Source organism: Rhinolophus hipposideros (genome assembly GCF_964194185.1).
Source record: "Rhinolophus hipposideros genome assembly, chromosome: 7".
NCBI lineage: Eukaryota > Metazoa > Chordata > Mammalia > Chiroptera > Rhinolophidae > Rhinolophus > Rhinolophus hipposideros.
In genome coordinates this window covers 50614180-50627148 of record NC_138053.1, presented here as the reverse complement: position 1 = coordinate 50627148, position 12969 = coordinate 50614180, and the positions used below count along the sequence as shown (strand labels likewise).

General features: G+C 34.5%; 1 protein-coding gene across 2 annotated transcripts in view; it reads right to left on the bottom strand.

Annotated features, from left to right (window-relative positions):
• Positions 1-12969, bottom strand: part of AP3B1 (adaptor related protein complex 3 subunit beta 1) — a 223026-nt gene that overhangs the window by 102284 nt on the left and 107773 nt on the right. For both annotated transcript variants that reach the window (XR_013993671.1, XM_081054083.1), the window contains exon 15: positions 2857-3033. Coding sequence is in view for 1 of the 2 variants with exons in the window: in XM_081054083.1 (XP_080910209.1) it covers positions 2857-3033 (177 nt within the window). In the remaining variant the exon portion in view is untranslated. The remainder of the gene's footprint in view (positions 1-2856; positions 3034-12969) is intronic.

The window sequence follows — 12969 nt, the reverse complement described above, 5'->3', positions numbered from 1 at the left end:
AGAATTCTTTCCTAACTTTCCAGGATCTGCAGTTTCCCTGAACCATGTCCTCTGCTCTTTCAGGCCAGAAGGGCTTTGGGTTTCCTTTTGGAGTTTTAGCCTCTGTGCATAGTGCCAACCATAGCGTGTCCTCAGGATAAAAGTCATAAAAGTGGAAAAATTTACTCTGCGCTATTCCCTTCTTCCAAGTGTCAAGTCCTCTCCAAAATCTTCCTGCTTTTCTTTACTCTTCCAAGACTTGAGGCAGTTGTTTTTTTATACTTTCCCAGAGTTTACAGTTGTTTTCTATGAGAGGGTCAGTCTAGCAGGAGCTAACTCAACCATACTGAAAACAGATTGCTGAGTAATTTTTAAATTCTTCTTTATACCAGGTAAAAACATTTTGAGGTATTAAAGAAGTTTATTATTAAATTATTCCTTAAGAATACAAATGAACAGAATGTTCTAAATCTTACAAAAATCAACTTAGACATTCCCTATAACTAATTCAATAAAAATTCTGGAAATGCTCACTGAGGCATCTAGACCGAGGGGAATTCATATCTACAAATAAATATCAGGACTCTACAAGTAACTATCAGGACTTCATGGCAAACCACTCTCTGGACACTGTGACTTGGTCTCCCTGGTTCAGTTTTAAAGATGGCTAATATAAATCAGTACAGAAAAACATTTTTTTTACATTTAGTCAAAGCAATTATTTTAGTCTCTGTTTCATATTCAGTGGGGATGAACCACACAACTTAAAAATACTGTCAAGTTGATGGTGCTAAAAAGTCATTCTTTAATGCTAATTTTTATTTATAAATTCTCTCAAACCCCTTTTCTTGAGAAATGAAAAACTGGAGAACAGAGTACAAACCTACGGATACCTTCATTCACCTATTTATATATTTAATCATTTAAAAACTGAGTTATATAAAAATATGTGAAAATTTAGCTTATTTTCTAAACGTCATGTTTCACTAGCTGGTGGTAAAGTCTACTGTGGTTACCTAGAAGTATCTTTCTAAAATATACAATAGAACCCTTCAGAAGCTAAGCTCCAAAACTTCAATTATTAATACAGTTTAATAAAAAAAGATGTGTCAACTATGTATCAAATTCACTGGATAAAAAGATATGAAATACACTTTATAATTTCTGAACAAAGAGTACTATATTTCATAATTGGTTACTTACAGCTACAAAGAAGGCCAAAGACAGAATCTTTATTTATTTTTGTACGATATAACTGTTCTTTCAGTCTTGATTAACATACTAATTTTGTATTACTTTTCTTTTATAATAATCTATAAGTTAGATATCTTTAGAGTAGCCACACCAGCCAGAAAGTCATAACAACCATAATATTCTAGGTGTCAGATTAACTTTCACAATACTGTATGGTTTTAGTGAACACAGGGAATGTCAGGCTAGAACAGTGTTTTTAATCAATAAATAAGAAACTCAACAGCAAACACAGGTTTCCTTTCTCTTACTCAGTTTTTAAAAAGTAACTCATCACATGAAGAGATCCGCATGACATCTGGAAATGATTAACTGATTCCTTTCAAAGATTAACTTAAAATATAAAGATAAAATCTAAATCATGGAAATATACTCAGAATATCTGCAATTATTTGGTCATAAATCGTGTACAATGAACAGCAAAAGCTACAGTAACAGAATTCCTATCACCAGGGGGGATGAAGACAATCCCAAAGCATACATAAATGAATCTGAGGAGTCCACCTGAGGAGTCTGATGAGCCAACATCAGTTTACTAGAGAATGAGTATGGGTAGGGAGGAAGCCGAAAGAGAGGGAAACACATACAGAGACACGCAAAGCAAATACAAAAAGAGAGAAAGATGAACACTGATGGGAGAGGCAGGAGAGAATTATAGACACAGACATTAGGTGGTGGTGGTGTATGTGTAAAGAGGTTAAGGATATTAGAAAGATACAGAGGCAGAGTTTTGAAGAAGGAAGGTGACAAAAACAGACAGAGACAGGGAAATAGAGGGGAAAAAATACCCCACAGAGGCAAAGTAAGAGTCACACAGGATAAATGAGGGAGACATAGAGACAGGACATGTCTCATAAAACCTAGTAAGGGGTCTAGCTACAAATGAGCAACAATTCTTTTCCAGTCTTGTTGATCAGGTTAGATCCCCCACCCATGGAGAATAGCAATTTAGATATAGGAGGAAGGATGGAAAAGTCCCTATTTTATACACGGAGGTGATTCGATATATTTTATACATAGAGGTGACTTCTCTAACAGTTCTCAAAGGGTAAACTGATTTAAAAAATGAATTTTCTAAATGGCAATCTGGTAAATCACACCACTATTAAAAAACATCTATTGGTTTCCCCTGCACCTGTAGGACGAGGTCCATAGCACTTGCCACCCCAAGTCCTGGCCTTGCCTACCTTTCCAGACTCAACTTTAAGTGCGCTGAAAAGCACCAAGCTGTTTCACGACTCTGACCCTCTGCTCTCCTCCTCCTTTATTCTGTATAATAAACCATCCTTACAAGCCCTTAGTCAGGAGTCTTATCCTTTATGAGACTTTCTCTACCCTCTCTTGTCCTTCCTTGAGACTTTCAATAACTTTTTCCTCGTGAGTTGCACTGTATCTCAATACTTCTATTTTAGCACTTACCACACACTATTTCATTTTTTATGTTTTTCTCCCTTACCAGACTAGACTGTCATCTCTTTGCACCTCTGTCATCTAATGTAGAACCTTAAAGAAACAGGCACTCAGTCACTGTTGAATGGACAGCCTAATGCATGAACAGACCTTAGCAGTTTCATCAGAGTAAAGAAAGTAGGTGTTACATAGGGAGAGTAAGGATTAGCTTCTTACCTGTTTGGAGTTGGTTAAATACAATTTTGCTCCCAGATTTAAAATCTGCAGTTTTACCAGATCATCTTCACTCGTGAAGCTTTTAGCCATCTTCCTCAAAACATCAGGTGCAATTTTAGGAACTCGTTCACAATTTTCTCCAATTAGCCAAAGAATACTTGCTCTAGCCACAGGAACCTAATATTACAACCAGATTATATGGTCACAAAAAAGATCATACTCTCCTTAATATTAGCATAGAAAAGGCTTTAAATATTATCAAGGTGTTAGATCTATTAATTCATTTAATGTATATTCAGGAAGTGCTGCTATATTTATGGAGTTTCTTTAGTTACCAAAAAATAAACACACAGGAAATCTCATTAAAACTGATTTCAGGGATAATGCCTTAGAAAAGATTCATAGAGAAAATAATCATTTGTCTAGAATTTTGATTCTATCAGAGATCTGCAAATTCTTGGGCCAAAACCTGGCTGGCCGCACACATTTCTTTATGCATTATTGTTGCTACTTTTGTGGTATAATACCGTGTTTCCCCGAAAATAAGGCCTAGCCGGACAATCAGCTCTAATGCGTCTTTTGGAGCAAAAATTAATATAAGACTCGGTCTTATTTCACTATAAGACCTGGTTAATATAATATAATATAATATAATATAATATAATATAATATAATATAATATAATACCAGGTCTTATATTAATTTTTGCTCCAAAAGACTCATTAGAACTGATTGCCCGGCTAGGTCCTATTTTGCCCGGCTAGGTCCTATTTTGGGGGAAACACGGTAGTAGAGGTGAGTACTCGCAACAAAGACCATAGGCTGAATATATTTGCTATCGAACAGTTTCAGAAAAAGTTTGCCAACCTCCACTGTAGGGCACTGATTTACAAACCTCGATGTCCATAAAAATTATCTAGGGTTCTTACTAAAACTGCAGGGTTCAGGTATCAGCTATAGGATAGTAGTTCTATGGTGGAGCCCAGGAATTCATGTTTTATGAAGATGATTCTTGGGACAAGTGTAAACCACGTTTTGAGACCCACAGATAGTATAGAAAAAGGAAGAGATCCACTAAAGACTATGGATTCCAAATCAAAGCTGTTACATCCTCTATGTTTTTGCATCTAGAGCACTGGAAACATATAAAACTGACAAGATCATCAAGGTCTGCTTATAAAATCATTAATTCCTGTCTATTATTGGCTCATCAATAAAAAAATGGGGAGAAGATAAATGTGTCCAATATCGCATTTTGGCATTATATATTTTTTTAATGTACATTTCAATATAATTTGCTTCTTAAAAATAACTGCTTTGCTACAAATTGGAAACCTTCCATCAGCACCATTACACTGCATTAAGACATCATTTTAGAGTATGTACATTAGTTTTATTACTATCTGTTTATTTGTATCATCCCCTAGTCCAAAAGGAATTTGAAGGGGTATGTAAATTAGTTTCTGTGAGCATTTTCACCTAGCATGGAAAATCTGCTTTTTATAACAAGTGAAAAAGGCAATGACTATCGTTAAGAAGCAGCATAACAAGAAGAGATAACGTTCTTTCTATAAAGTCCTTTTCTAATTCCTCAAATAAATCCGAATATTTTTATTATAGTTTCACAGCTGTACATAAGGTTGTTAAAGAAGAATTAAAAAACCTTTGTACAGCTAAAATTTTATCACACTATCCACCATTTCAAATTCTTTCAAAACACCCATTTTATGAAATATTGTAAAATTATTAAGACACCCCTAAATTGGGTCTCTCACCAGATTGAAGTCATCAAAAAAGTTTTAAAATCAAGTATATGTTTTCAAATAACAGCATCATCTTTAAATTAATATTAGGATAAGTTTAGTAAGACAGAAGAAATCAGCATACTTATGCAATAAGTGTAAGTACTAAGTATAAATAATAAGTGTAATATTAAATGCTATTATAAATCCATTCATGCAGTATGATAAAACTGATATCTTTACTGTATGTATACTGATTTCTGGAAAGAAAGGGGTTATTTCTTGCAAATAAAAACCACAATGAGATATCACCTCACTCCAGTCAGAATGGCTATCATCAACAAGACAAATAGCAACAAGTGTTGGAGAGGCTGTGGAGAAAAAGGAACCCTCATACACTGTTGGTGGGAATGCAGACTGGTGCAGCCGCTATGGAAGGCAGTGTGGAGGTTCCTCAAGAAATTACGAATAGAATTACCATATGACCCAGCAATCGCTCTCCTGGGTATCTACCCCAAAAATATAAAAGCATTTCTCTATAGAGACACGTGTACTCCAATGTTCATTGCAGCTTTGTTTACGGTGGCCAAGACATGGAAACAACCAAAATGTCCTTCGATAGATGAATGGATAAAGAAGTTGTGGTACATATACACAATGGAATACTATTCAGCGTTAAGGAAAGATGATATAGGAACATTTCTGACAACATGGATGGATCTTGAGAATATAATGCTAAGCGAAATAAGTCAGACAGAAAAAGCAGAGAACCCTATGATTTCACTGATATGTGGTATATAAACCAAAAACAAGACAAACAAATGAGAAACAAGAACTCATAGACACAGACATAGTTTAGTGGTTACCAGAGGGTAAGGGGGGTGGGGGGAGGGAGATGAGGGTAAGGGGGATCAAATATATGGTGATGGAAGGAGAACTGACTCTGGGTGGTGAACACACAATGGGATTTATTGATGATGTAATACGGAATTGTACACCTGAAATTATGTAATTTCATTAACAATTGTCACCCCAATAAATAAAAAAAAAAAAAAAAAGAAAAAGAAAAAAAAAGAAAGGGGTTATTTCTCATGTTCCAAAGGTTACACTGCATTAAGACCTTACTCCCAATCTATTATTTTAAATTGGGCTAAAGAACAGTAATTGAGTGGTACATTAAATTTTCAGTATGAAGCAATTCAAGTTGCCTGCCATGATGAAAGTTACCTCTAAATAAGAATATATGGACTTCAGATTTCTGTTATGCTAGATTTAGTTTTCTTAAATATTTTATTATATATTGCTAGTATAAAAATTAGAATTCTGTGACATATAACAATCTACTATCCCACTTTAAGTAATTTTCTTCTGGTAACAATTCTTTTTTGCAATTAAAAAAAACAATCACCAAAAGTTTTAAGAGATTGTTTCTAATCTTATTCATTAATATACTAAGATTAAAATAACAACATTTAAACACTAAACATTCATAATGCATACACTTAAAATACAACTCTGAAAAATTTAAAAATCAATACATTCTAATGCTCACAATGAAAATCTGAAGGTGGTGGTGGTGTTGAAGGGTTCTAGGACTGAGGTAATAAAATTGCCAAGTAAACATTTTGAAAACAGGAAACTTCCCCGCAACAATAAATAATATCAATATCAATACATTTATACCAAACTTTTGGTGACAGCACTTTGTTAAAAAGCTTAGAAAACTGACAAACCCCATGTTTTTGTGCATTTGGCTAAAATCAGAATCCTAAGATTTTCAGATTCCAGCCCTCCCTTTCTCTCCCAATTAAGTTATAGGAACTTGCCCAACATCTCATAGCTTGTCAGTGGTGGAACTGAGACCAACTCCAAGTCTGAATCCAAAGTTCACCATGGTCACTGGTCACAGACAAAAAAGTGTGCGCTTATATTTAGGAAAATACCAGCCAGCAAGGCAAGAAGATTGGTTCTGGTCCCAGACTGATCATGTGTATCATGGAGACAATGTCACCTCATTGAGCCTTATTTATTCATTAGTCAAATGAAGAACTACTCCTTTGCCGGTTCTTCCACCACATTGTGCAGTGGCTCCCTAATGGCCTCCTGCAGCCATCCCAAGAAATATCCTTGTCACGGCAGGCCTAGGCCATCACCTGCCAACTTCTGCAGCCACGCATGGGTGGGGCATTTTCCCACTTCCTTTCACCTCTTGTATGGATAAGTAAGGTGGCCAGAGAGGGAAAAGGTCTGGCTAGCACTTCTGTTCCCCCTCTTCCCAGAATTCTGCCCTAATAAAGTGGTGTAGACAATGAGGGAAAACATGCTCAATATTGTCCTATGGTCCTCTGAAAACCTGTTGGATTGACTCTTTTTAAAATCACAGTGGTTTAAGATACTACCCCTAGATTTAGGGTAAAACAGGTAGAGCTTCCGGAAGAAAGGGCTCTCAGGCTAAGCCCCCCCATTTTAGAATCACTTGCCTACATTTTAGGGTCATCAGGTACTTGATGAGATTAATAAATTGCTGATCTCTTTTCCATGTGGTTATTGTTCTTCTGTGAATAACTCTCTTGATTGGATCAGAGATTCTGGGGATTCAATCCCTGACCCTTCCTGATTTTGAAGCTGTTGTCTGCTGCATCTCTCATTACCTTCCTCTGGAGTAACTTGTGCCTCCAATCTCTGGCCATTTTAGGGGTCTGCATCACAAGTTGTCCTGTCTGACTTCAAGCACTTCAGCTTCCTTAGATAATGTTAATAGTAACAACTCATCGTGACCCTTCATTCTCCAAAAGTTCAAATTTTTAGAATTTCAAATCTATAGAATTTCACATAATTTTCTTATAATTATTTTAATCTCTCTCATATCACATTCCCAATTTGTTCATTTTTGCTTTCTCTCCTTACCTTATTAGAATCAGGAGAGGTTTAACTATTTTATTGTCTTTTCAGGACCAGATTTAAGATACATTTATCAATTTCAACTATCTTTTTTTTGGTATTCTACTTTACAAAATGAACTTGGATCCCTCTTAGGTTTTGATGCTTTATTTCATTGTTCTTTTTCAAATTACTCAGGACATATACAAATTCTTTTATTTCTGGTCTCTTTACTTTAAAAATGATGGCAGTTATAGCATTAGCCACGTTCTACACCTTTTGGAATAAAGTGCTTTTTCTTTGTTTCATGGAGAGCCTGCATTTTTCTTTCATTTTTTTCTTTGACCTAAAAGTATATTTTCTTACTTCACGACTGGTTTGGTACCCTTTTAAATTATTTAATTCTAATTGAAACTTAAATCTTTTAAGTTTTCTTATATCCAAGTATATTCTTGAGTTTTTGTAAATGTTCTCTCATAAACCTATAAAAGTGGGTATTATCCATTCAAGAGATACAGGTTTTAGCTTTATTTAATCAAGTATTTATTCTATTATTTATTTTCTCTATATCCTTACTTACATCTACATCTTACTTAGAGGAGTCTCATAGGTATATCCGAAAGAACTATATTAAAGTTACCCACCAAAACTGTACTTTATCTTTCTCCTTGCATTTTCCATAGACTTTTTCCTCTAAATATTTATTTGGTTGCCGTGCGCGCGCGCGCTGCTTTACATTTCTTAGTTTCTTTATAAATTGCCCTTTTTTTCATTTTAGTTTTCCTTTGTATCTTGTTAAATACTTGTAACTAATTTTAAATCTCACTTCCTTGTTCATGCTCACTTAATATCTCTTTCTCTACCTTCTTATTTTCAACCCGTATCACTTTGATTAAGGTATTTTAATTATAAATGGACTATAGCTAGCTTTTGTTTTTCACTCCAATTTGAAAGTCTGTCTTTTAATGAGAGAATTCAGCCCATTCATATTTAGGATAGGAGATACTGGATTTTCACTCTTCCATCTTACATTATGATTTTTTAAAGTTATTATTTATTTTATATTTCTGTTTCCTTTTTTTCTTTCTCCTTGGTGAATTTGGAATTCCCACTATACTTTTATATTCTACTAATGGTTATCCTCTGACAAAAACAAAAACAACAACAAACAAGAATAACAAAAAACCTCACAGGCTTTGCTGTATAGATCTATTAAGGAAATAGTTACTTGGCTAATATTCCAACAATAATTGTAGAGAACGTCTATATAATCAAAAATGTCCTCTTGTCCCAGGTTTTCTACATAAGCAGCTACGTTCACCTGAAAGCCCTAACACTTCCTGTAATTGCCTCTCGCTTTCTAATAAGACCAGAACAAGTTTACTAGTACAAGTTTTAACTAAATTCTGCACAAGACATTTGGAAATAGAGAACTTCACATTTCTATTTCCTTTTCACAATCAAACACATTTCTCCATCATTCCTTGTAAACAAGATATTGACTAGTTTCTACCATCAAAACCCACTGTTTTCACCCCAAGATAATCTATTTTTACCTTATTACTTTTTAACACAAGATGAGATTATAATTATTTCACCTCCCTCCATTTTCTTCATCCCATAAAACCTTCAAAACATTTCTTACTCTTCCCAATCCCATCCTACCCCTAGGTTTTCTAAGATTTCTCAATAGTTTTAGGTACATATTATTAGAATTTTCCTTACACTATGCTCCTTTTTCAAGCCTTTTCATTTAGTATTTTATTAGACATTCCTACTCTATCCTTATACATTTAATTATGTGTGTAAATATATACATACAATACCCATGTATGTATCTCTATTTTTTGTCTTCCCTTATCTAGAGTTCCCTGCTTTGGTTCATTAGTTATTGGTTAGAAAAGTGGTTCTTACTGATGGATGTACCACTTCCCTAGAAAGTATCTAAACATGTATAGGAGTATTTGTGGTTGTTACAATGACTAAACATACTACTGAAATTTGTTGCTTATACACACAGATGCTAGATGTCCATCTCCCATCAACAGATCACTGACAAATAATGTGAAAAAACTGTTCCACATTTGGCAAACACAGACCATGTCAATCTAATGTCCAATTTATAATGATTTGAGGGAAGCAAAAGGAAGCACTAATAATAAAATCCTGGCCAGTTCAAAGAGTAGAAAAGTCTCATAGGTATATTTGAATTGAATTGAATACAAAAAAGAGAGACTAGAAATGGAAGAGAAACAGCATATGTATTGGTTAAGAAAGCAGACCTACTAGTTATGTAACCTTAGGCAAGTTACCTAACCTCTCTGCGCCTCACTTTTCTCCTACGTAAAACGGGAACACTAATAGAACCTACCTTGCAGAGTTGTTAGTAAAATTGATGATTTTTATTTTTAAGGTGTTTAGAATAGTGCCTGGCATATGATTAGCACTACAGGACTTATGTTATTAATAAATAAATAAGGAAAATATAGAAGGGGCCACAAGATCATTTACTAAATTTCAAGCTTATCAAGTTTATCTTTTTCCAAAACATTAAATATAGCCATGATCATAACAGCTTACACTAAGTACTGTTCTAAGTGTTTCATACATTGACTCATTTATTTCTCACAATAGGTCTATAAAGTTACTAGTAACACTGTTCCCATTTTACAGATGAGAAACTGGAGCACAGAAGTCAAATAACTTACTTAAGTTCACAAAGATAGTAAGTAAAAGACAGAGACTAAATCTGAGCCCAAGTCATCTGGTTTACAGATCACTCTCTTAACCCCTATATCTCTGATGTACAATCTGTATGAGAAGTTCTGATTTTGATAATTGATCGACAATAAGCGTAGATATGAAGACAAAAGAATGCTCTGGTGAGAGATGTGGATGAAGCTGAGATGCTAAGTGACTCTTGTGAGTCTTATTCTTAGCTTTAAGATAAATGTATAACTGCCCTGCAAGCTTTAATATAACCCTGAGGGAAAGAAAACTTGGCCACCAGAGACATTAAAAATTGGTCCTGATCACACAAATATAATCCCTCTGAACAGGCGGAGTATAGATTACCCCATCTTTAAAGAAAGAAGAGATACACTCCTCCCCTAAAATACAACCCTTTTAGTTATACAACATTAATTGTCACACTTTAACCAACATTCTAGGGCAACTCATAATAAAAGGCAAACACAATGGAGAAGAGTTTGAAGAAAAAATAGACAGAAGCCGTGGAGAGAGAATGTTTCAACAGAGGAACAGTGAAATCAAATGTTAACAAAAGATCAGTAAAGATATGGATGACAAATTATCCACTGGATTTAATAAGGACTAGTGACCTCAGAAAAAAATGAGGAATCAAAATCAGACGGTGATGGGTTGAGGAGTGTGAGGTAAGGAAATAAAATTCTTTTCAGATAATTCTTTCAGAAACTTTAGTTTTAAAGGGAAGAAGAGAATGAAATAGGACATAGATAACAACAGCAGCTACCACTCAGGGCTCTTGTGTACCAGGCAATGTCCTAAGACCTTCACATATAGTAACTAATGCAATAGTTACAACAATATCGGGTCTTTTACTATCACCATTGTACAGATGGGAAAAGTGAAGCATGGAGATTTTAACATAAGGACATGGAGCTGGTGGTGAGTGGCAGAGCCAAGATTAATATTTATTTTTCAACTTAATTTTTAAATAATTTCAGATTTACAGAACATGAAAGAAGAGTAAAAAGAATTTCTGAATACCCTTCATCCAATGTTAACATTTTACTACATTTGCTCTAGCTTTCTCTCTATGTATACAAACACATTTTGGTTTCAGAATCAATGAAAGTTGTAGACATGCTTATCCTCAAAATGCTTCAGTGTAAACTTCCTAATAAATGTTTTTACATAACCACAGTAAATTATTTAAAAATCAGGAAATTAAATCCTTTATAGCAAAAAAAAAAAATACATCCAAAATTATGTGTTGCATAGTTGTCATATCCTTTTAATCTCTTTTACTCTGAAAAAGTTCCTGAGTTTTTCTTTCCATTTCATATTGGCATTTTAAAAGACTACAAGCCAGTTATTTTATAGAATACCCTCTTTTGGTTTTGTCTGTTTCCTCTTGGTTAGATTCAAGCCATTCACTTTTGGCAGGAATTCAACGGACTTGATGCTGAGTTCTATTCAGTATCTTAGAAGGTACATGATGACCTTGCTGGCAGTGTTAACTGGTTCCAGCAATGTCTGCAAAGTTTCTCCATTGTAAAGTCGAAAGTCATTCATTTACCCATTGTAATTAAGCAATATCTTGTAAGGATATACTTTGAGGCTATGCAGACATCCTGTTACTACCTACTCAAATTTCACCCCCTAGTTTTTAGCATTTGCTAACGATTCTTGCCTGAATCAATTGTTGCTGTAATGGTTGGGAAACGTTGATAGTCAAATTCCGTCATTCCTTCTGTATTTATTAGTTTTTGCATTGTAAGGAAGAGTTTTCCTTTCTCCCTTACTCTATCATTCATTCATTCTAGTGTGGACTCAGAGACTCTTGCTCTATTCAATAGCTTGCAATCCTTTTACTGTTTATTTATTTTGTTGCTCAAATTGGTCAGTGGGAACCCCTTCAAGCTGACTCTTGTGTCTTTCTGACGTGTCTTTAGCATTCTGTGAGCACCTCCTTGCTTCTTTTGGAACAATAAGATGTTCCTAGATCATCTTGTCTTTTCCATGCCCTATATCTGAAATAAGTCCTTTCTCTAAGAAACCCTGGTTCCTCAGAGTAGTGAATGGAATTTAAAAACCAAGGTCTACTATAAAAAGGACTGCAGTACTACGAGTATATTCTACAATGTGCATGAACCTTCAATAAAACATGCTAAGTGAAAGAAGCCAGACATAAAAGCCACCTTATTGTCAGACTACATTTACATGAAATGTCTAGAATAAGCAAATCCGGAGACAGAAAGTATCCTGATGGGTGTCAAGGGCTACAGAGTAAAGAGAGAATCAGGACTTTGAGGTATGAGATGATGAAACTGTTCTGAAATTACATAGTGGTGATGGTGTACAAACTTATGAATATACCAAAAACACTGAATTATATACTTGAAAAGGGTGTATGTATTTTATGGTGTGAAAGTATGCCTCAGTTAAAACAAAACAACGCAAGATCTGTGCACTAGGTGTGCTCAGTGGTACTGGGGTATTATTGCATGAAGGCTTTGTCCTCAAAGGACAGCCTTGGGAAATAGATGTCTGTATACTCATATATGCATTCATATGTTTCATATTACTGTGTGTAGAAACACACACATGCATATATATATATATATATATACATATATATATGTATATATATATATACATATATATATATATATACATATATATATATATATATATATATATATATATATATATATACACACTCACACACACCTTGATATCTAGGAAGGTAAACATTGACATTCCAATTCCAATCCAACATTGCTGT